The sequence below is a fragment of the Marmota marmota genome, unplaced genomic scaffold (genome assembly GCF_001458135.2).
Source record: "Marmota marmota marmota unplaced genomic scaffold, marMar, whole genome shotgun sequence".
NCBI classification, from domain to species: domain Eukaryota; kingdom Metazoa; phylum Chordata; class Mammalia; order Rodentia; family Sciuridae; genus Marmota; species Marmota marmota.
This window is the reverse complement of record NW_026000174.1, coordinates 15,858,846-15,882,379: the sequence shown is the minus strand read 5'-3', so window position 1 is coordinate 15,882,379 and position 23,534 is coordinate 15,858,846. Positions and strand designations below refer to the sequence as shown.

Genomic DNA, 23,534 nt, shown 5'->3' with positions numbered 1-23,534 from the left:
TTAGACCTCAGTTCCGCTCACAGGAACTTTGCCTGTCCCAGGAGGGAGCATGGGAAGAGAAGGACTGCCACTTACAAGCCTTAAAACAAAACCAGATTTAGAGATCGCAGGCCCTCAAGAAGCCTTGCCTCTGGCTCTCAAGAAGCCTTTTTAAAAAAGAAAAGAATTGCTCAGGAACAGAGGCCAGAAATGGAGTATGGGAAGATCCTGGGGACAGAGGAAGGCTCCAAGGAGCCTAGATTTCCCTCATTCCATACAGATCAAGGCTGCTTAGCACTCAAGGGAGAAAAATAGACTTTATTTACAAGAAATAACATTTAAAAAAAGATCCATCCCAGCCCTTAAAAACCTTCCAACCACTCCAAATCCAACCCCAGTGCAAGTCTGGGGAAGGTAGGGTATGAGCTGCTGTTTAAGGCTGCCCTCCCACCCCACCCTAGCCCTGAGACCCAGGGCCCATTTGTCCTGGAAAAGAACATTCCTTGGGCATCTGTGCCCTTGTGGAAGAGAGCAGGGGCTCCTACTAGGTCATGCCCAGTCTTCAAGAGCAAGGCCCCACCCCCTGCTAGTCCCAGCCACGGGGAGATACAAAGGCCAGGGCCTGCTCCTCTGGTCCCCTCTAGGCTGGGAGTAGAGTGGCTGGGCCCAAGGATACAGCCACTCAAAGCCAGCCTTATATCTGGTTATGATAGAGAATTGACAGCTCCAACAACAACAAAAAAAATTAGGAGGCAAGGTTGGGAGAGGGCCCACACTGTCCAAGCTCGGAGCCTCCTGGGCCAGCTCTGTGAAGGTCCAGGTACAGGCCAGGGTGTGGGCAGGCATCACTGTCTCTAGGGGTTTGGCCACTATTGGCCTGGGAGCTGAGAGAAGGCACTGAGAGGGACAGTAGAAGGAAAAGGACCAGGAGAGGTCAGCATCAGGGTACACAGGTGGGGCCACTCACTGGTACTGGCCTTTAGTGCTTTGCCTGAAAAAGAGAGAGAGTCACATGGTGAAAAACCCTTCCTCACCCAAACACCTGGCTGGGATTCCTTCCTTCATGAATCTGGACACATCTAGCTTCAATTTACCAGTTTCTGGCCCTACTTAAGCAGCTCTGGGTGTTGTCAGTGGAAAGGGGGTTTACCTAGCTCCCCTCTGACAATAAGCTGCTATTACCAAACCCAGGGACACTTCTTAACTCTCTAGTGGCCTGACTTGGCCCTGCCCTGCGCTCCTGCTCCTATCAATGCCTCTACCTTGCCCTTGGCCCGAGGGGTGGTAGTGGCCGCAGAAGCAGTGGCAGCACTGGCTGTGGTGGTGGCAATGCGTGGAGAGCGGCGGGTTCCACTGCGGGTATTGGGGGAGGCCTTGGACTGGGCCTTCTTTGAGGCTCCTCGTCGTAGAAGACTATTTCCCAGCTTCTTAGGTGTATTGAGGATGTTGAAGGCCATTGACTGACGCCGGTCAGCCTGTGGAAGAAGGTCAAACTGGGAATTCACAGCTGCCTTCCCGGCCAGCCTGCTACTCCAAGGCTCAGCCAGCAAGGCTTTGCTAGTGTCTTCTGTCCCCTCCAATCCCGGTCTAACCTGTTTTAAAACAGCTGGAGCTTTCTTCTGGGCCTCAGTAGTGCTCTGTTTGCGCCCTTCATGTCGGTCCCGGGGAGTCATGGGGCGTGGGAAACAGCTGGTGGCCTTCTTGGACTGTGGGGAAGAGAATATGACATCCCAAGCCAGGTATCTTGGGTTCTTAGAGCCAAGACTTCGTCAACCTGTTCCCTTTTCCATGGCCCCATCCATGCATCAGGCCTTTGGAAAGAAACCTCCCCTTTAATTCACTTCTCAAACTGGGTTAGCTGAGCCTGACCTGGACACACTGCTATTCAGAACAAAACACAGAAGCCACTGTCACCTACCTCAGGGGTGCCAGGGCCCTGGTGGCTCTCTAAAGAGACCCGTTTGCGCTGCTGCCGTGTGGTGATACCAGTGCCCTCAGCAATCTGGGTTGGTTGCATGCTGGCTCGGCGCAAGGTCTCCCGGGGGTCTCCGGTTTTCATCTCTTCATCTGTGATGGTGCCCAGGCTCAGGGAAGGCTGCAGGAGGTAGAAGCTGTCAGTGAGCCCCAGCTGTACAGAAATGGAACAGGAACTGGGCCTACCTCAGAACTTTTCAAATGCCTGACACTTGGAATGACTGGATCCTTCCTACCTTAAAAGGCGTCCCCCTTCCTGTTATCTACCTGTACCCCAGAAAAATAGGCAGGAGTTCCATACAGACTCCTCTCTGAACTCCTACCCACTCACAGTGATTTAATCCTGAGCTGCTACAACTGCTGGCCATTCCATATGGAAGCATGAGGTGGTCACCCTCCTCAGCAGGAGAGACCCAGGACACTAGAGTGTAGGAGTTACTGCACAGTGACCCCCAAGGCTCACCCTGGACTCCAGTGGATAGCAGGTCTTCAAGTGTGGGGGGCATACTCGGTTGCGCTGTTGTAACTCTGCAATGCGGTTCCAGTCATCCATCTGCTCAGGCTCATCCTGGCAAGAACCCATGTAGAAGTTGTTCCTTCCTGTGGAGGGCAGAAAAGTTGTCAGGAGCTAGAGTCAGCAAATTCCCCACTGGCCCTGATACTTTCAGATTCTGCTGCTAGTGTTCCCTTCCACCTACCCCAGGGACTTCAAATCTAATACCAATGCTACAGGGACAGGAGTGAGACATGCTGACCATTTCAATCATGAGGCCTTGGTTGCTGCTCTCTCCCTGGGAAGGTCGTTTGCAGAGGATAGGATTACATACTATTCACTTGTCAAAGCTTGGTGTCTCACACTAGGAGAAACTAATTAAGGGCCAGGAATTAATACCTGGAGGAGTGGAAGGAGTTCCTGGAGCCCAAATAGCAACAACATCCAAGAAAAGTCTGGCCAAGCTAGCCCTTCCAAGAGCCCATCACCAGCTGAGGAGGGCTTCTGACAGGTAACTGTCACTATCATGTCACTATCATGTGTGAGCACCCCTGGTTCGGACTGTCCCAGCATTACCATAGCTGGACAAGCAAGATTCTGAGACTACAGGGAAGAAAGGCAGGTGGTACCAGAGCAGCAAGGAAGCAAGGGGGCCAGCCTTGGGATTCTAAAAGCTTGCCTCTTTTTCTTGTACCAGGATCTACTTCTAGTCCTCTTACCTGGTGGGGCCCCACTGGACACCCTGGCCTGGGAGCGGCGAGCAGAGCTTCGAGTGGTGGGTCGGTAGCCAGGCAGGCTAAGCAGAGCTGAGTTGCCATCATCAGGAGAGCCCAGGCTGGGTAGAGACTGAGTTGAGGAGGCGGGCCGCAGGGTGGCCTGGGAAATAGGGGCGGACTGTGTACTGTAGAAGGATGAATTGGCACTGTCTGGTTCCTCCACATCTAGCTTCTGCAAGAATATGAGTTGTGTTGATAAAGCCACCTCCCATTCTCTCCTTGAAGCCCCACACCCCACTGCCCCTCAAGGGCCATGCATGTCTGCAAATGAGCAGAAAGCCTTTATAAGATGCTGAGCCTATCAAGACTCTTTTCTATCCATTTTTTTCTCCATGAAGTCCTCTAAGGGAAGGCAGGCAGAGTTATCAATTCATTTCAGAGGTACGGTATAAAGAAATAAAGTAACATCTCAACTAGGAAGTAGGTGAACTAGAGCTAGAACCCACAGATCCTGGGATGCATCATACACTCAGCCTTGGCCTTCAACCTCTGCTGTCCCTTAGGGTTCAGAATTCCCGGACCCCTACCATCTTCTATAACTTCTCTGGCTTCTTGGTAGAAGGCACCTTGCATACAAAGAGCCACCTGCTGCATAAAGGCACCTCTCCTCCCAGAGAAAAACAAGGGCAAGAGCCCAGGCCTGGGAGGCCGTCCACTGGGGGCCACACCACATCTCAGCTGCACAAGAGTGTGCTGGAGGCATGGACTGGGCTGCAACTTCCCATCCTCTCCTTTCAGCCTGCAAGGAATCAATGCTAATCAATGTCTCACATGAGGTGGACACTAACCTTGGAGTTAATTACACAGGGGTCTAATTCAGCTCTGCCCTTTTCTACAGAAAAGCTCCTAAGTAAGTCACTGCCCTTCGGATCTTTCCTAAGGGAAAGATACAGCTTTTTCATCTGTATATTAGGAACTGGTTGGTCATCGTGCCTCATTCCTGAATGAGGACCTAAGGGGAAAGATGCCTATGAAAGGAAGTAGGAATTACTGTCCTGGAGCCCTATTACCAGCAGCCTGACCTTGGTCATGGTAATGTTGATGATTTGTGTTGTACGCCGACGAGCAGACCGGGTCTTACGGCCAGAGTCCAAGAAGACATCCCCCAGGGAGTCTAGACTGCTCTCCAGGGGGGCCTGACCTCGAGCAGGGATGGGGGTGAAGTAGAGGCTCTCCAGGGATTCCACCTTGGGGGGCAGGCGCTGGGAGATGGGTGAGGCTGGCTCTCCAGGGATGCTTGTGCCATCAGGCTGGGTACGAGGCATCTTGCTGTGGAAAAGAAAACTGCTCAGGCATGCTTCCTGGGTTGGCTATCACTTTGGTCCCCAGTGGCCATTTCTTGCATTTATTATAAGCAGAGGTTCAGAAAAGCCCTTGGCCTGGGCCCAGCCTTCAGTCCACTCCTGGGGCTTCTAAGTCCTCCATACCAGTGATTCCTGGGTCTCTGGGCTAAGCCTGCTCTTTAGGGCTTAGATATCCCATGGAGGCCACAGCTACTTCACAAACTAAGCCCATCAGGCTGGTCTTCCTCATGCTTCTCCTGTTTCATTACAGGGGCACACACTTGCAAGGCCCCAGTCCTTGAACAGAGACACAGTTGTCCTTCTGCCAAGCCATCGCCACACTGCCTAAGCAGCTCTTCTCTCCACACTCCTCTCCATGCACATGTCCTTCCTTGGTCAACCTTGCCTCCTCTTACCTAGACTTTATAAAGAATGGCTTCTGAGAGAGTCAGCAGAGTAGTGGCAAGGACAGACTTGGGCCAGCCTGCCCAGGTTCAAATCCCAGCTCCACGACTGTGGGACCATGGACAAATGAATGGCCTGTATGCCCCAGTTTCATGTGTTTAAGGAGAAATGACAAGCTACCTCAGAGATTTGCTGGAGAAGAAATGAAGTGCTTAGAATAGTGGTACATAGTCAGTAATATAACTGTTTAGTAAGAACAATAAATGTGTTTTCAGTCTTAAACTTTTACACTTGCTATTGAAACCTTTCTAAAATGCAAACCTGACCATATACTCCTCAATTTTGACCCTTCTGAGATTCCTCAGTGCCTTTAGGATCAAGTCTAGACACGAGCTTCCAAGAGGGAGTCCAACCAGGCCCTCTGAGCCTCCCAGCCTCCTTTTCTACCTCTGCTCACAATGCACTCCTGTTTACCTAGCACATATACCTGTGGATTCCTTTAAGACTCAGAAGCAAAAACCTCCATGAAGCCTTTCCTGACCACTTGCTTCTTTTCCTTCCCACTGTGCCCTATCCAGAAGTCTGTCATCACACCTATGATGCTTTATAGACTTCCAACTGAGCACAGCTGGAAACTGAACATGGCGCATACCTGTAATCCTAGCTACTGGGGAGGCCAGGATTCGAGGCCAGCCTCGGGCTATTTGGCAAGACCTTGTCTCAAAAAAAGAAGGGCTGGAGGATGTTGCTCAATGGTACAGTGCTCCTAGGTTCAATCTCCAGTTTCACCAAAAAGAAAGAAAAAACTTCCATAGAGTAAAAGGGTAGCACTTTCACTATCATCCTGGCCCAGTATCTGGAATACAGCCTTCTGAAGAGCAGGTGGTCAACAATAGATTTAGGGTGGAGGGCTGTCTCCTGACCTGCTGATACTGAGTGGGGTCCCCTCCTCGCAGCTCAGATCCAGGCTGTCAATACTCAAGTCCAGCTGGGGTTTAGCTTGGGGCTCACGGCTCTTTAAGGTGTCAGTTGCCACTTGGAATTTACCCAGGTCTCGAAGCTGTTGGTCTGCGTGGGCAACCTGGTAAAGAGAGAAAGAAAGCCTAAGGCAGGTGTGGGCTCAGGTAAGAGTGAAAAGGGGTCCAAGAGATCAGAGCTGAGGTGAGTCTGTTCAGCCAGATGCTTACCTGTGCTTCCAGGCTGCGCACCTGGGCAGTAAGGTGGCGGCAGGTCTGTTCAGCCTCCTTGGTCTTTAGCCCAGCCTGCTGCAGCTCACGACCCAGACGGTCAGCTTCCGCCCGCAGCTCCTTGTTCTCCTTCTGCAGCTGTTCCAGGCCCCGTAACTGCTCCTGCAGCTCTTGATTCTGCTGTTTTTTGGCATCATAATGGGTCTTGGCTTTCTCCATCTGTGTGGACAGAGGGATAGGTGAGGTGTGGCAAAGCCTAGAGGGCAGTAGGAAGAGCAGAGCAGGCTAGAGCTGGGCATCTCACCTGCAGCTTATAGTGCTCAGCTGCCTGTTCCTTCTGGTTCAACTGGGCCTGCAGTTCATTCACCTGGGCCTGGAGGCGCTGGGCCTCCTGCTGGCTCTCACCTCCCTGGGCCTGGAAAGCCTGAGAAGAAAGGCTGGGCTGGCTGTTCCACTCTACTGACCTTCTCTAGCTGGCTGCTCAGGCTCCACAGGTGTTCCAGACTCCTGAGTATTCTCTGAGGATGTTAAGGCATCCCCCTTCCCCCAATACACACACTCCCCCCAGCTACAGCCTATGGAAACACCACACATGCTCAAAGTCCACATCTGTGGAAGTTTTCCTAACCAGCTCACACCTCTGCTGGCCTCTGACAGCCCTGTCTTTGCCTTGAGACCAGGCACAAAGTATCATCCTCTTCCCACATACACAGTCTCCCCAAGGAGGAAGGGAATCCTCTGAGAACACTGGGTGCACAGCATCCTGGTACAGATGGTGGTGTTAGGCACTTGGCATATGAGTTCTCCTGTGACAGGGAATTCACTTCTCCAAACCACTTTTAGGAGGACCTTCCTTGTCAGGCACAGTGGCATGTGCCTATAATCCCAACAGCTCGGAAGGCTGAGGCAGAAGGATCTTGAGTTCAAAGCCAGCCTCAGCAAAAATGAGATGCTAAGCAACTCAGTGAGACCCTGTCTCTAAATAAAGATACAAAATAGGACTGGGGATGTGGCTCAGTAGTCGAGTGCCCCTGAGTTCAATCCCCGGCATCCCCCCCCAAAAAAAGTAACTGTATCCTCAAAATTTGAGATGTAGAAACCCTGCAGAGATTTAAGTAAACTGACCACGTCACAGTGACCAAATGGCAGTCACTGTCTGAGCGTGGTCTACATGACTCCAAAGCCTATAGAATCTCATTTTGATGTCATTACTGCCTCCTTAAGAGCAGGCCTGCATCTGATTCTCCCCCTGCAATGCCAGCAAGTGCTGGTTTGCTGTAGACACTTGATAAGAGCATCCCATTCTTGCCTCTCCTACATCTCTTATCTCAGAGCAAGCTCAAAAAGGACTATAAAAAGTATGTTTATCATGTAATCAGAACATGGTGCAGGGTGTATGGGAAGGTGAGCAGAAGAAATGATGCTCTGAGCTCCCATCAACACCTGGGACCCACTAGGGGTTTAGCAAGTCCCAATGCATTAATGCCCAATTCCTTTGCCTCTGACCAAAAGTTCTGAAGCCTGCAGCTGCAAAAGACAAGTATTAGAACAAAGAAAGTGACACAGTTGAAAGCATTAAAAATGTTAATCGTAGGGGCTGGTGGGAGTACAGCTCAGTGGTAGAGTACTTGCCTAGCATGCTCAAGTACCACATATAAACAAATAAAAGATGGAATGCTTTGAAAGAATGATTAATTGCATTGTAAGCCACCATGGTAGTGCATGACTGTTATCTCAGCTACTTAGGTTTAAGACCAGCCTGGGTAACTTAATGAGACTCTGTTTCAAAAAAATAAAAAGGGTGCTGGAGTTGTGGTAGAGCATTTGCCTAGCATGTGCAAGGCCCTAGGTTCGATCCTCAGCACTCCATAAAAATAAATAAATAAAAAATAAAAGGGGCTGAGGATACAGCTCAGTGGTGGAGTACCCTGGCTTTAATCCCCAGTACCTAAAAAAAAAGGAAAAAGCACTCTCTCACCCTGGAACCGAAACTATCAAACTACCTAGACTAGCACTGTTCCACAGAACTTCCTGAGATGATGGAGAACTCTGTACATGCGTTGTCCAGTAGTCACTAGCCACATGACTGAGCAAGAGCAATGTGGCTAGTCCGACTGAGGATCTGAGTTTTTTTATTTAATTCAATTTAAATATAAAAAATCATAGGTTGACTAACAGTTGTAGTGGACAGTGAAGGTCCAGAGGGATGGGAACCTTTCTGGTCTTCTCCAAGAGGTCCCAAAAGGCATATGTAGCACTCCTGAGCCAGGTACAGAGCTCCTGAGGCTGCCAGGAACCCAGCTGCCCCTCCTCTGACCCCATACCCCTGCGGCTTAGAGAGCACTTCCCTCTCCCAATCTCCTGAGGCAGCTAGTAGCCAGGCCTATCCCCTCCGCTGGCCCACCTTCAGCTTCTGCTGCTGCACCTTGCTGGCCTGGTCATAGTCAGCCAGTTTCTTACTCAGTTCTTCTACCTGGGGAGGAAAAGAGGAGATGAGAAACTCAGGAGGCTTTTCTTTGGATGTCTGGACAAAGTAGGGAGCTTCCCCAGACCAGTGTCTCCACAGTTCATAGAAGGAACTTGGGTCCTTTCTCTAGACTGCAGTTAGGGAATGGCCTGCTGCCCAGACTGGCTGGCAGAATCTGAAGGAGGTAACCTCACACAGATGGTAACAGGGCCATCTACCCATATTTAGTCCACCCCCCGCCCAGCTGCTGCCACCTCACTACCACCCCACTGCTGCCATCACTCCGAAGCTCCCAAACTTTCCCAGGCTGGGGGCAGGAATAGGGGACCTAGGCTAGTCCTCTAGCAGACATAATTAACGGACACCCAGTTTTCCTTCTTTCCAGAAATTGCCAAAGCAAAAGCCCCAGATGCTCAGACCTCTTCCCCATCTCCATGGGCCATTAGGGCTAGTGCTAGCGGTGAGACCACTGTGGTTAGCACTCGGGGAACAGACTGCTGGAAGACAAGAGCAGGGCAACACACATACTCCCAGCTCCCCCATTCCCACAAAGGAAGAGGAAAGGGAGGAGAGGGATGGGAAGGATTGAAACAGACACAAGCAGCCCTGACTCCTCCAGGCATTCCAGGAGTTCAGGCATGACCAGGCAGCAAAGGGAGAAGCAAGGGCTCCATTGCTAACTGTTTGCTTTTCACTTTGACTGTCCCCAATCATCTCAGGCTCCTTGGAGGAGGTGACAGGAAGAATGGAAGGTTCAATAATTCAGAAGGCCTGAGGTGACTGGGAAGGAGGGCGGTAGAGGGGTGTTCTCACTAAACAGCAGCTCCACAGGCATGACATCTCTGAAGCACTGAGATCCTTGAGAGAGAGGCGGCCAGACCACATGATCCCATCTCGTGCAGACCTTGTCTGATCCTCTCAACCTTGGCTTTCCTGCTCTAGACAGCTCCATGCCATGCGAGGTGGGCATGCTAAGCCCACCACTCTCCCTGTCCTGTGAAGGCTGCCTTCAGATCACCTTTGTGGTTGTAACAAAGGCATACACTGTGGGGGGCAAAAGGGCACTGTGTTAAACAGGGCCCACAGGTAACTCTGCTATTCCTCTTAGTTGAATATCCCTAACTAAAAACAGGTCTTAGGAGGTTTTGGAATCACAAGGATTCAGTTTTGTCACTGGTTCAGGTCCATGAACGATGAAGCCTATGCCACCCCTTATCCCTGACAAGCAGATAAGACAGTAGATAAGGGCGGAAAGGCCGACCTGGGATGGGTGGGATGAGGCCTGAGGGAGGGCCCAGCACACCGCACTCCTGGGCAGCCTGGGCCTGGATTCCACGCTTGACCCTGCCCCCTTCACAAACAGTTCACAACAGGAGCTGATGGAGGCAAGCTGCAGCCGGGGTCATGCACCAAGACTGGTCACCGTTTAAGCAGCCAGCATTTATCAAGGACCCCAGGCATTACCTGCTTAGTCTGCTCTCTCTGAAATACCTCTAGCTGTTCCACCTGTGCACGGGGGAGGAGCAATGGAGACAGTGAGAAGGGTGCCCCTCTGTGGCCAGGCTGACCTCAACTGGGCTCTGACACTTCTCCTCAGGCACCACTTGTAATAAGTCAAAAATGCCAGTTTGGCTGCTTCTAGCCCCCAGTGGCTTTGGGGGCCTCCAGTGCAAATATGTGTCTGGAATAGATGTTGGTCACCACAACTTGGCTCTCTAAGGACAAAGCTTACGGGAAAGGGGAGACTGTTGGTATTTTCTTTAGAGGGGAGAGCAACCAGCCATATCTCCTTTTCTGCCACCCAGTGAACAAGGGAAGGCAAGACATCACAGCATGGTAGCCAGATGCCACAGAGTACAGAGGTCCACTTCTACCATGTCCCCACTCTTAGGTCCAGATGTTTGGAATGTGGTGGAGCTGGGCACCTACCTGGGTAGTAAGTTTCTGCCTCTCTTCCTGGAATCGCTGCCTCTCCTCTAGGACCTTCACCTTGGCACCCTCATATTTGGCCGTCATCACCTCCAGCTCCCGGGTACTGTTCTGTGCTTCCTGCTGCATCTCCGTCAGACGGGTCTCAGCATCAGCACGCACAGCTGCCAACTCTTGTACATATTTCTCCCGGGCCTGGTCCAGCTCCACTTCCAAAAACTGCCGGCCAAGGTTGGCCCGCTCTCCCAGACCCCGGTTCTCCTCTGCCAGAAGGCCATGAGCCTTCTTCAGCATGCTCAGCTGCTCTGCGTAGCTGGCCTTCTCTGCCCGCAATTGCTGGGCTACTCGCTCCTGTTCTGCCATCTTCTGCCGCAGGGGCCCTAGCTCCCCAAGCTCCCGCTGGGCCCGCATCAGCTCTGCCCGAAGTCCACCAGCTGCCTGCTTGCTCTGCTCCAGCTCCTCCCGGTGGCGCTTCTCAGCGGCTGCCTGCTCAGCCTGCAGCTGCTGGCAAAGGTGCTTGGCAGGCAGCAGCTCACTTACCAGGGCCTGTGTGCTGGTATGCTCCAGCTGCAAGGCAGATAGGGCCTGCTCCTTCTGGAAGAACTTCTCCTGCCATGCCTTCAATTCTTGGCCCAGCTCCTCAGCTCGCTCTGCCTGTGAGGCCAGCTCCTGCCGCAGGTTCTCAGAAGTCACTCGTTGTTTCTCCACCTCCTCCCGAAGGCTCTGTACCTCCTCTCGAAGAGCAGAGCTGCGTTCTGCAGCTCTGGCACTGCTGCTAGCTGTCTCTGCCTGGAGCAGGCGCAGCCTCTCCTCCAGCTTTTGGCTCTTCTCTGACTCGGCTATAACCAGCCGCTTTAACTCCTTGCTCTCTCCCTCCTTCTCCAGGACCTGACAGTTCAGAATGGACACCTCCTCCTCCAAGCTGCTGATGAGGCTGCTCTTCCTTTCTGCCTCCTGCTGGCTCCGGGCTACCTGGGCCTTCCATTCCTCCTCAGCCTTGCTATGGTCTTGGACCTTGGTGTGGAGAGTGGACAACTCCCTCTGGGCTGAAGCTAAGGTGGCCTGACTATGCCTCAGCTCCTGGGCCTTCTCCTCCAACTCACCCCGAAGAGTCTCAAGGGCTCTGTCCTGCTCAGCCTTAGAGGCACGCTCAGACTCCAGGCTGCGTACCAGATCATCAGCCTTCTCCTGCTGCTGCTGGTACTGCTGCTCCAGCCTGCTCACCACTGCCCGCAGTGCCTCCAGCTCAGAGCCTGATGACTCTTTCTCTCCAGCAGCCTTCAACTGGGTTCCTGGACCAGAAGCATCGTCTCCACTGGCCACGCCTACAGGCTGCAGGTGCTCCTTTTCTTTCTTAGCCAGCTGTGCCTTCAGCTGCTCCATGGCTTGCTGAAGCTCCCTTAGCTCTGTTCTCTGGGCTGCCTCCTGCCCACGAAGCTTGGCCAGCTCCTGGTCTTTGCCCTCCTTTTCTGCCAGGGCCTGGGCCAGTGACTCTTGCAGGGTAGCAAACTCTACACGCTGCTCATTTAGGGCATTCTGCAGCCGCATCTCAAGCTCAGCCTTGGCTGCTTTCTCTAGGGCAAGGTCAGCTTGGGCCCGTCCCCGCTCCTGGGTCAGCCGTGCCACCTCTCTCTCCTGCTGCCCACGCTCCTCCTGCTGCTGCCCCTGGCTCTCCATCAGTGCAGCCCGCAGCCTCTCTAGCTCACTGCCCATTTGCTCTGCCTCCCGCTCCATGGCCTGCAGCGCTGCCTGTGTGCTACAAAACTGCCGTCCCTGCTGCTCTTCTGGCCACTCAGACTCTCTGTCTCCAGCCCTCGGGGGTTCCTTCAGTAGCTCCTGAGAGGCTGTTTCCTGCTGCTCACCTGCCTTGCGCACCAAGGCCTCCAGGCGGGCCACCTCCTTGCTAGTAGCAGCCATCTTCTCCTGCAAAGCAGAGAGGTCATCTGCCAGCTTCTGGGCCCTGACCTCCTTCTCCTGGACCTGCTGAAGGGCTCTAGCCAGGTTGGCATGGAGCTGGGCCAGCTCATTCTGCTGTCGGCCAAGCTGGAGCTCACTGTGGGCCTCTATCCCTGCCACCTTCTCCTTTGCCTCCTGCAGCTCCTGGCGTGCCTTCTCACACTCCTCCTTCAGGGTCATTAGCTGTTCCTGGAACATGGCGTCATACTGTGCCTCCTCTTGCTGGCTATCCTCAAATCGCTCCCGCCAGGTAGCTACCTCCTTCATGAGCTGCTCACACTCACTCTCAGCCCTGCGCTGGGAAGCCATGGCTTCTGCCAGCTCCCGCCGCAGGGCTTCAGTCTCAGCCTGATGGGTCTCCCCAAGCTGTTGTAACCGGGCCTCAAGCCCCTTACGTCCAGCCTTCTCTTCTTCTAGCTCCTTCCGTTCCTGCTTCTGCTGCTCCACCAGGCTTTGGGACTTTGCCTCCAGCTCAGAGATGCAGCGCTGCTGTTCTTCTCGGGCATTTGCAGCCTTACGCTTCTCCTCTTCAAGGCTGCCCTTGGTGATCTTCAAGGCCTCTTCAAGGGTCCGGAGCTGCTCTTGGAGCTGTCCCTTCTCCTGGGCCACACTTTCTCTCTCAATGGCTTTTTGTTGCTCCGCCTTCAGCTGGGCCTCAAGTGATGCCACCTGGGCCTGGACCTCACGCCGCTCTTGATGGACTGCCTCAATGCGGGCATGGAGTTCCTCCACTTTTTGGCTTAACTCTACCTTCTGCTGCTGGGCCTGTGTCACTGAGGCCTGGGCACTGTCCCGGGCTTCATTAGCAGCCTGAAGTTGCTGCTGCAGAATCTCCAGATTGGCAGCTTTCTCCTTCTCCAATGCCTCCAGCTGCTGGCGAGCTGTATCCCGCTCCCTTAAGAAGGCCTCTCGTGCCTCCGCAACAGTGGCCAGTTGCTGGGCGTGGTCCAGCCTGGTTGCCTCCTGCTCCTTGGCTACCTCTTCCAACTGCTGCTCCTTCTGCTTCAGGCTGCTGCTCAGCTGCTCCACCTGGTGGCGGAGGCCCTGGGAGGCCTGCTCTTGCTGTTGGAGGACCTGTGCTACCTGGGCCTGCTCCTTTTGGGCCTGCTGCTTCAGGCTGGCCAGTTCTTGATCCTGCTGCTGTAGGGTGGCATTGAGTGTGGTGAGCTCTGCAGTCAGAGAGGCCACCTGGGCGGTCAGCTGAGCCCCCTGAGCTTGGGAGGCCTGCTCTAGCTCCTCTTTAGCCTGGCCAAGGTTGGAGATGGAGTTCTGCAGATCGGCAATCAAGCTGGCCAGCTGCTGCTTTTCTTCTTCAAAGTGGCCTCGCTCAGCCAGCAGCTGGGATTCCTGCTTGCCCTGCTCACTCTCCAGCATCTCCACTCTGGCTTGGAGCTGGGTGTTGTTTGCAGCAAGAGTGGCTGCTTCTTGCTTCAGGGTTTCCAGCTGGTAAGAGAGGAGACCAGTGGGGATCAGCAGGAGTCTTCAGTCATCATGCCCCCTCTGAGAACTGAGGAACACAGGAACCAACCCCAGCATGCAGGTCTTACTGGCTGCTCCTATGTGTTCCTACCTGCAAGATGTCACCCAATACCTCGCCCTTCTCCTGGGGCGGGTTTTCCTGCAGATGTGCCAAACGTTCCTCTAGCTGTGAAAGTTTTCCCTGAAGGATTTCATTCTTCTCTTCAAGACATTTCTGGGAGTAAACAAGAGACCCATATAAACAGAGAGGTGGAACAGGCACCAGATGATCAAACATGTGACCTTACCATTTTGATACCAAGATCTCTCTATGCCCTGGCCTGGGGAAAAAAAAAAATTCAGGAACCATGGAGCTGAGCCTATGGGGGACCTGACTTTCTGGCCCTAGTTCTTGAGCTAAATTAAGTCACAGTGTGGGGTGTACACTACTTCTCCAAGGCTGTAGAGCTTACAATTTCAGTACCAAGAGACCAAATACAGTATCATAGCCCCTTTCTCAGACAAGCATTGACCCCCAGATTATCCAAGCAACCACCAATTTAAAAATAGCCCCTAAGTATCCACACTAGCAGCAGCCATAGCCCCCCACCCACCCACCCACTTCCCTACCACTGTTGGCTGGGTACCAGGTGCATCTTTGAATTCCTAATCCATCCAGAAGTCTGGGAGGGAGTTGTTACTGTCCCTCTTCTACACAGACAGAAATCTGGAGCCCAGATGCTAAGTGCCTTGCCCAAGGGCTACATGGTTAACAAAAGTGGGAGAGTTGGGTAAAACAGCAGCAATAAATAATAAAGGCTGAACATCCTTAATCTGGAAATCTAAAACCGGAAATGCTCTAAAATCCACACCTTTCTGAACTCCAATGAGATGCTCAAAAAGTTTTGGGTTTTGGAGTATCTCAAATATTTGGGACTACTTTATGTAGACTTTATGGGATACTCAACCCATAAATCTATGTCAATATTCCCAAATCAGAAAAACTCTAAACTCTTGACACATTTCTAGTCCCAAGCATTTCAGATAAGGAATAACCTACCTGAAATAGCAACAAACACACTGAGAGCTTACTTACCCCTCACCATGTGGCAAGTGCTTTATATATATTATCCCATAATAGTTAATGAGGCAGGTAGTTGATGTTATTACCCCTTCTTTTTTTTAATTCCAGGGCTGGAGATTAAACCCAGGACCGAGCTACATCTCCACCCCTTATTATTTCTGATTTTGAGATAAGGTCTTGCTAAGTTGCTGAGGCTGGTCTCAAACTTGGGGTCCTCCTGCCTCAGCCTCCTGTGTTGCTGGGATTAGAGATGGATTTATTATTCCCCTTTAAGGATGCTTAGAAAAGAGAAATTGATTAACTTGTCCAAGAACCACAGCTTATAAGCAGCAGATAGGATTCAAGGTGTCCTGGACTTAAGCCTACATCTTTCCATTACAGCCACTATGAAACCCTGAACAGAATGCAGCTTCCTTCCTGAAGGCCCAGCAGAACAAAGCAATAAGCTGAGCTCAGCTCTACACATGGGGTCCAGACTATGGCACTGACTCTGCTGCAGTGAGTTACCTTGTCCTGCAGGGTTGTGCTGAGCTCCTTCTCGAGACAGGCCTGCTTCTCCACCCACTCCTGAGTGGCCTTGCTGTGCTCCTCTGTCAATTCGTTGAGGGCCCCCTGCAGTTGCTGCAAGTGACTGGCAAACTCCCGCAGCTGAGACACGAGAGAAAATCCCATTAGCCAAGGCACAAACTAGCACTGCTGCCATCTGCTACCTGATGCCCAGGGATGTGGTTTGTCCAATGATCCTTCCCAGTTCTTGAACCGATCACAAGTGATCACACCTCTAATTCAGGACCACACAGCAAAATTTAGGGTTATTGGGGCTGGGCCTGTAGCTCAGTGTCAGAGCACTTGCCTAGCATGTGTGAAGCACTGGGTTTGATCCTCAGCACCACATAAAAATAAACAAATAAAATAAAGGCATTTACAACTACCAAAAAAAAATTAGGGTTACTAAATTACTACACTGGCAGAAGACAATTATGGCACAGGAAAGAGGCAAAGTACGCAGGTTTCAGGAGAAAATGAAGCCTGAGCCATATGCCGGGAGTCTTCTCAAAATTCTTAGCCAGGCTTCCAGATCATCCCAGCCTCAGGAGCCTCCCTACATGGGCCAGCCCCACCCTAACCTTAAAGGAAAGGTCTCCATTCTCCTCAGAAAGCTGGTTAATCTTGCGATCCATCTGGCTCTTCTCTGTCTTCAGATCCTGGCACTGCTTCAGAGTCTCGTGCAGCCGCATGGTGAGGCTGCCAGGGAGAGATGCAGTGAGCACAGTGGTCCTCATTGGGGGCACAGAAGGACTGGGGGTGAGGGAGAAGAGGGAGAGCCATACTTCTCATTTTTGCCACGCAGCTCCTCAAGCTCCCTGGGCTCCAGTGGGCAGGCTGTCTGCTTCTCATTCAGCAGAGCAAGGCGGTCAATGCGCTGTTGCATCATGGCGATCTGTGCGTCTACCCCGAGCGGGGAAGGAGAGGAGAGTCAGCACAGGACTGTGGTGCAAGGAGACACAGGAACAGGCACACCGCATCCAATCAAGGGGAACGGGAGCAAGGGGACAAGTACAGAACCTAGCTTTCAGGAGGTCAGCCCAGGACTGAGCTCTAATTAGGCTCCAAAGCCAGCAGAGGAGACAATATGGAGGCTATGCCATCATCCAGAGCTTCCCTGGAGGAAGATCCTAGATGCTGCCCATTCCCTCATATCGCAGTGTGCCACTCACCCTTCTCGGTGAGGAGCTTACGGCTCTCAGCCAGCTCCAGCTCCAACTCATCCCTATTGTTTCTCTCATCTGCAAGCTGCTTCTTCAATCGTCTCATCTGGAACTGTGGGGTCTGCAGGATGTCACCCATGGGAGAGGCTGGAGAACCTGAGAGGAAGCTGAGGAAGAAGATGGCCCAGATTTCAGGGTAAGAGCCCAAGATACAAAGCAATCAGCAATGGTCAGTTATGGGGGAGCAGGGTGGCCTTGGACACTGGCTGGGAGACCCGTGCATAGGGGTTATGTTTGCAGTGCTCCCTCTTGCCTCAGCACATGTGGAGAAAACTTGTCTTCTGCCTTCTCCATGCCTTAATTTCTTTGCTGGGGTAGAAGGGAAACATGTACTCTTCCCCTCTGCAGACTGGCACTGAAAGAAGGAACTTTACTGCTGTCTAAGGAAAAAGGGGATACCATAACAGAGTACTGCTTTTGAGGGAGGCCTGCCTATGACAGATCCCAAGCAGTTCCCAAATTAGTGCTGGGTCACTTGAAGAGATCCCAGATCTGCACTCTCCTGTGATGAAACATGCTGGTCAACTGAGCCTTCAGAAGGCAAGGATCTAAGGGTGGCATGGATGCTGAGACCCTTTCCCAGAAGGAGAGGCCCAGGACATACTTGTTCCCACTAGAGGAGGAGGCAACCTTCTGTAGCTCTAGGAAGCGAACCTCCCTCTTGCCCTGGTGGCTGAGTGGGGAGAGCTCTTCAGAGATGGTGCTGGAACAGGTGGAAGAGACAGGAACTAGGAGTAATAAATAGACACAACAAGGAAGGTTAGTAATGGAATTACAGATCTGCATCTTTTGTTTTAATGTATTTTTTATTTGTAGTTGGACACAATGCCTTTATTTTTTATTTATTTATATGTGGTGCTGAGGATTAAACCCAGGGCCTCACATGTGTTAGGCAAGCGCTTAGGCAGACCCTGACCCCAGAGGTTCTTCCACTTCCTCAGAGCATGAGTGCTCAGAAAGCACACAACAGAATGAGGGTGCCCTCCATGTTCGGAAATGACCAAGTACTCACACTTTTCTCTCAAGTCAGCACACAGAAGCATGTTGAGAGCCCTGCTCAGAATCTCCCCACAGCCCCCATCAGCTTCTGCTATGGAAACCATGGGCCTCCTTCAGAATTCTGCCACACTGAGCTCTTACACTACCAGGACGCTGTCCTTCTCAAAACCTTCTCTTCTCTTGGTTCCCTGACCACATTCACAGGCCTCCCCTACCTCTAATTACTCACCTCCCTCCTGTACCCACCCTCAACCCCTCCTCACAGAGGTCAAGTAGGGCCCCTGGGTTCTGTTCACAGTGCCCACAGCTTCCACAGCCATTCACATGCTGACAGCTTATCTGGCTCTTATCAAACTCTTATCTGGCTCAGAGTCCTCTCCTGCATTCCAGACTCATGTTTCCAACATCTTCACCTGAAAATCTCATGAACCATGAATTAAGTTTGGTGAAACTTAATACCCAGAAGAGAACTTGTCCAGACCTGTCTTTAGATTCTTATCATCGCCAGCTGATCCCTTCATCAGAAGGCCAGCAGAACTCTCTCTGTTGCACGGCCAGGCATGAGGCATATTCCATACTTACATCCGTAATCATACTTACTAGTTTATATACCTACCTCCCATGTAGAAACCTTTTTTAAAAAACACTGCATATCCCCAGCTTTAAAAAATAAAAAAGAAAAGCCACTCATGAGGGTATGTGCCTATAATCTCAGTTACTTTGGAGGCTGAGGAAGGAGGATCACAAATTTTAAGTCAACCCAGGCAAATTAGACCCCACCTCAAAAAAAAAAAAAAGCATGTATGTATGTTAGGGGTTGAGATCACCCTAACAGTAGATATGATCACCCTCCTGAACCACTGCCAAGAGGCAGCAGGGAACTCTGCAGGAACTGACATGATGGCAACATGTCCCAGGAACCACCTGCTCCATTATACATACCCTTCTTAAGCACCAAATGGGTTTCCTGTGTCAGGGACAGAAACAACCTGTCCCCCACCCAACACACACGTGTCCACAACCAGAATCCCAGCAGTCCCTGCTCAGAGATGAGGGGAACCTCAGAAGTGTCTCTACTTGGGCTGAGGATATGGCTCAAGCAGTAGCGCGCTCGCCTGGCATGCGTGCGGCCCGGGTTCGATCCTCAGCACCACATACAAACAAAGATGTTGTGTCCGCCGATAACTAAAAATAAATATTAAAAAATTCTCTCTCTCGCTCTTAAAAAAAAAATGTGATCTCTTGATAACAGATATTGGCTTGCAAGGCCAAAATATACACAGTATTCCCAAAATAAATTAAAAAAAAAAAAAAGTGTCTCTACTCACCTTTCTCCAAGAAGTTCTCTAGGTCCTCAGTGAAGTTTAGGCCATCCTCATGGTCTAGCATAAACTTGAGGATCACAGCTAACTCAGCCTGCAACACAGGAGGACAGGAACATCACTGAAGTGTTAAAGAGACCTCTGGAGGGGGCCTCAGGGCTCCATCCCTAGTGCTAGTCCCAGGTTCTCCTGAACCCAGGAGCCTGCTGGCTTCCAGTGTTAGTCCTCTAGGACCGAAGTCTCATGGCCTAGTCTATGACACTCAGTTACAAAAATGTTCACCCCACTTTTTCCTTCCCCTTCTGCCTCCCCTGAGGATACATCTAGAGTCAAGAGTTCCTAATGAACCTCACTTCCTAACTGACTTCAGGGAAGGTGATACAGCCAGAAAGCTTTACATATAACCATGTCAGCCTCTTTCAGATGATCCAAATGGAGGAAAGAATGAGATAAATTTTACACACACACACACAATAATTGCAACATATTGTTGAAACACACATACAGTTACATATATGCACATTAAAAGAAAACAAAAGCAAAAACAAAATCCTGGGAGTCTATCCTTTAAAAAGGTATCAAGTTGGCTGAGCACAGTGGGAACATGCCTATTATCCAGCAACTCAGGAGGCTGAGGCAGGAGGACCATAAGTTCAAGGCCAGCCTCAGCAACTTAGCAAGACCCTGTCTCAAAATGAAAAAATAAAGTGCCCCTGGTACCAAAAAATAAAATTAAAAAGTTAGCAGTTATCTTTGGGCATGAGATTATTGGCAAGTATTATGTCCCTCTTTGTGCTTCTCAATATCTTCTATAATGAATGGTTGTCATTATAACCACCATAAATTTTTTAGAGAAAAATATGTACTGATTGAAGAGAAATGAAAGGGATGAGGGAAGTTCAGGTTAGGCCTGCTAGTGGAGTGCATGAGCTTACCTGAATCCTATATTCAAATTGTTCCCAGTCCCGGGGGCTTTTGGAGTTCATAGTTGAGTGGTATAACAGTAGCATGGTCATCTAAAAGCCAAACAGGAGGCAGTCAATGAGAAAGGCCATCTCTCTACCCAGTGTTTCCGCTCAGGGCTATTATGGGGCCTCTCAGCTATACCTGAGACTCTTTCCAAACTCCTAAAATTAGTAGTTCCAGGCCACCATCCTTAACAACTCCAGAAGACACTTTTTTCCTTTTACCAGGAACTCAATGCAAACTGTATAAAAATCTGGGTGCCAGGACTACTATATGCTAAATTTTTGGGCTCATGGAAGTGTAGGTTTAAAGCTTGAGGCACCTTCCATAGGCTAGCACAAGGAAATAGGAGAGGGAATGAAACAGACTGAGCTAAAAAGAAAAATTGCTAGGTGGGACTTAAGTCCATGGAAGCCCTCAGTGTTGGTCTAGTAAACCTCTTTATCAGAAGATCTGGGCTCCTAGAATCCTTGGGTGAAACTGGCTCAGACAGTTGGCTATGTGGCCTACCTCCAACTTTTAAGAGCCCCAGAAATAAAGCCCCTTTATTTCCACTTCCCCTTGGGTTAAAAGAAGGCCCTACAGGTCCCTCAGCACCACCACTACCCCTGTCCGAGTCTGGTATTCCATGGGTACCTTGGCCAGTTCCAGCTCTGACCCCTCCATCACCTTCTGCACAGACACCTGGCATTCTGGCGAAGAGCGATGCTTTCGATTTTCTGCAGGGACCACAATATAGAAAACAGAGTGAATTTCCTAAAAACTCCCGAGTCTGAGAAGTAGGAATACGATATCTGAGGGGAACATGAGATGCAGGACTTCTTATTCCCATGTCTCTCTTTCCTGCCTTACACTCCCATCTAAAGTTAACTCTATCCTAGGTCAGTCTCAGAACTCCAGGTACAATGCAAGAAGAAAGCACGCTGGGGATTCACAGCCACTGTGTCAGGACACCACACTCACCTGCCTACTTACAACTCATGCTTAGCACCACAGAAGGAGTCAGGTTATGTCAGAATCCTGTTGCAACTAAGGCCACAGAAGCAGCCTGCAGCTGAGTCAGAGTAGAGTGACAGGCGACACCTGACTCCTATGCTGCAGAAAGTCTAGGCTCAATTATTAATACCTTGGGGGATTTTGTTTGTTTGTTTGTTTTGTTTTTTAATTTTTTGCAGTACTGGGGACTGAACTCAGGGGTGTTCTACCACTAAGCTAAATCCCTAGCCCTTTCTTTTTTTGTTTGGAGACGGGGTCATGCTAAATTGCCAAGACAATCCTCAAATTTTCCATCCTCCTGCCTCAGCCTCTGAAGTAGCTGGGATTAAAGGCATGTGCACCATTCCCAGCTTAATACCTTGCTTTATATCTAGAAAAATTCTCACCTTCCCTACCATTCTCTTGAGGTAGAGATGGGAGACAGCTACCCATGTCAAAGATAACAACTCTGTAGTCCAAGGCTGGACCAGGGAGGGGAGCCAACAAGCACTGTCCTAGAGTTTGAATGTGTGTCCTTATTTAATCTTCCTATCAACCTGATGAGCAATTATCCTTTTCTTCATACTACATACAAGGAACCCATGTCCAGAAAGGAACAAGGCAGTGAGCAGAGCCAAGATCTCAACCTAAATTGACCTTTGCTCCTACACCAATCACCCAAGCAATTACCTAATAAAAATGGCTTTTCTTAGAGGGTAACATGATCCTTCCCTCTTCTCTCTTCTCAAAGTCAGGGAAAAGGTGCCCAAGGTGATGAGTGCCAAAAAGTGATCCTCAGCCAAGAGCGGTGACACACACTTGTAATCCCAATAGCTCGGGAGGCTGAGGTAAGAGGAGTTCAAGACCTGCCTCAGCAACTTTGCAAGGCCCTAAGCAACTCAGTGAGGCCTGTCTCTAAATAAAATATTAAAAAGGGCTGGGGATCGGGGTCAGTGGTTAAGTATCCCTGGGTTCAATCCCCAGTACCAAAAAAAAAAGTAACCCTCTGCTCTATTTGGATCTGGGGTGGACCCTGGGACTTAAGAGACATGGTTCTTACACCAACTGGAGGAGACATCTCAAGACCTGTGGAAACTAACCCAGCTGAATTCAACTCTTGTGTTAGAGCAGAGAACTCTGAACCTTTTGACTCCAGATAACCATAACTGGTTCCTTTGGACTCCCAAGTCCTGGGATCTGGAGCTGCCAAGCTAGATAAGAAAGGCACTTACTCTGCAGAAAACTGCACACAAAGTTCAGTCTCTCTGGAACCGGCTGCTTTAGGATTTGCTGCCCCTCTTCAGTGTTGTGGCTAGAAAAAGAGCAAGTATTAGAACCAGAGAACTCAATGATCTTTGCCTCCTCCATTATACACTACCTCCCTTCTCTTCAGGGCTTGGTTTATACTGGATCTGGAAGAGAACCAAATCAGATCCTGGAGGCAGGTGAGAACAACATTGTGTGGTAGGGGAGAAGTGGGGAATTAGAGGCATGGAATGCTCCTGAAAAAGGTGGCATTTTGCCACCATGTGCTTATATGAAAAAGTTCTGTAGGAAGCGGGGTCATGAAGAGGTGGAAGAGGTACAAATGGACAGGAAGTTATATTAAATATTCTATAATGGCTCAACTCTAAAATATCAGGAAACCTGGAAAACATAAGAGGCCCATGGGAAGGGAAAACAGGGCCCAGAACTAAAGGAATAGTAGGGAGTGAGGCTCTGAAGTAACTGGGCAAAGTTCACATTCGAGGCCGAAGGCTGAGATGGCCAGCAACTCCCAGAGGGGCCTGGGCAATCATTCTTGATTGCCAGGCCTTGTTGAATTATGTAAAGGCAAAGTGCAAAGAGAGAAGTGAGAGGATAGAGGCAGCAGGGGGCGCTGTCACACAGCCAGGGCCCCCAGCCTTGGGTGCTGGCTCAAGCTGCTGGTTCATTTTCAGAGGCGACTGTCACTTTACCTCTGAAATAGGTGAAATCACACTCAAGGTAGAAAGCTGCCTTTTCTATCTAGGCTACAGCTGGAGATACCGACTTTCTGAATCTGAACCCTCACATCTCAACCAACTTTCTGGAAGGCAGGGTAGGCCCTAGAACCTTCTCTTGCCAGAGATATCCCACAAAGCACAAAGAACACCCAAGGCAAGACCATGAATGACCTCCTCCCATCTCCCATGTGATTGCCAAGGTTTCTTCCAAGTGGAGCCTTGCAAGAGGCATTCTAGATGGCTGGTATGAGATTAGGGACTCAGATATTACAGACTTAAGCTCCTGAGGAAGTGCTAACCTCACCAACTCCTAAATGAGCCATCTTTCCTGACCATCCACTGCTGGAATGTAAGGACTCCTTGCCTTAGTGTAAAATATTATTTACCTCATGAATTCCATTAAATATAATAAAAAGAAGGTTCTTGGTTAAATATTTTAAAAAATACTGGGTTAAGCCAAATTGAACACTTTCTAAAAGAAGAGGATATAATATATTTTATTTCCTAAACCTGTTTGACCACAAACC

General features: G+C 50.5%; 1 protein-coding gene across 7 annotated transcripts in view; it reads right to left on the bottom strand.

Annotated features, from left to right (window-relative positions):
- Positions 1 to 277: 277 nt before the first annotated feature.
- Positions 278 to 23,534, bottom strand: part of Numa1 (nuclear mitotic apparatus protein 1) — a 78,428-nt gene continuing 55,171 nt past the window's right edge. For 5 of the 7 annotated variants that reach the window (XM_015477501.2, XM_015477502.2, XM_015477503.2 and 2 more), the window contains exons 4-26: positions 22,255 to 22,334; positions 20,684 to 20,766; positions 20,017 to 20,097; positions 19,088 to 19,175; positions 17,365 to 17,488; positions 16,710 to 16,867; positions 16,323 to 16,440; positions 16,119 to 16,236; positions 15,499 to 15,639; positions 14,020 to 14,142; positions 10,494 to 13,892; positions 10,029 to 10,070; positions 8,502 to 8,570; positions 6,402 to 6,521; positions 6,098 to 6,316; positions 5,834 to 5,991; positions 4,245 to 4,491; positions 3,166 to 3,394; positions 2,417 to 2,553; positions 1,898 to 2,074; positions 1,572 to 1,685; positions 1,242 to 1,454; positions 278 to 970 (exon numbers count right to left, since the gene is read on the bottom strand). In XM_015477501.2, the coding sequence (XP_015332987.1) occupies positions 959 to 970; positions 1,242 to 1,454; positions 1,572 to 1,685; positions 1,898 to 2,074; positions 2,417 to 2,553; positions 3,166 to 3,394; positions 4,245 to 4,491; positions 5,834 to 5,991; positions 6,098 to 6,316; positions 6,402 to 6,521; positions 8,502 to 8,570; positions 10,029 to 10,070; positions 10,494 to 13,892; positions 14,020 to 14,142; positions 15,499 to 15,639; positions 16,119 to 16,236; positions 16,323 to 16,440; positions 16,710 to 16,867; positions 17,365 to 17,488; positions 19,088 to 19,175; positions 20,017 to 20,097; positions 20,684 to 20,766; positions 22,255 to 22,334 (6,250 nt within the window). In that variant the 3' untranslated portion in view covers positions 278 to 958. The remainder of the gene's footprint in view (positions 971 to 1,241; positions 1,455 to 1,571; positions 1,686 to 1,897; positions 2,075 to 2,416; positions 2,554 to 3,165; positions 3,395 to 4,244; positions 4,492 to 5,833; positions 5,992 to 6,097; positions 6,317 to 6,401; positions 6,522 to 8,501; positions 8,571 to 10,028; positions 10,071 to 10,493; positions 13,893 to 14,019; positions 14,143 to 15,498; positions 15,640 to 16,118; positions 16,237 to 16,322; positions 16,441 to 16,709; positions 16,868 to 17,364; positions 17,489 to 19,087; positions 19,176 to 20,016; positions 20,098 to 20,683; positions 20,767 to 22,254; positions 22,335 to 23,534) is intronic. The other 2 variants (XM_048788138.1, XM_015477504.2) reach the window with 2 other exon arrangements.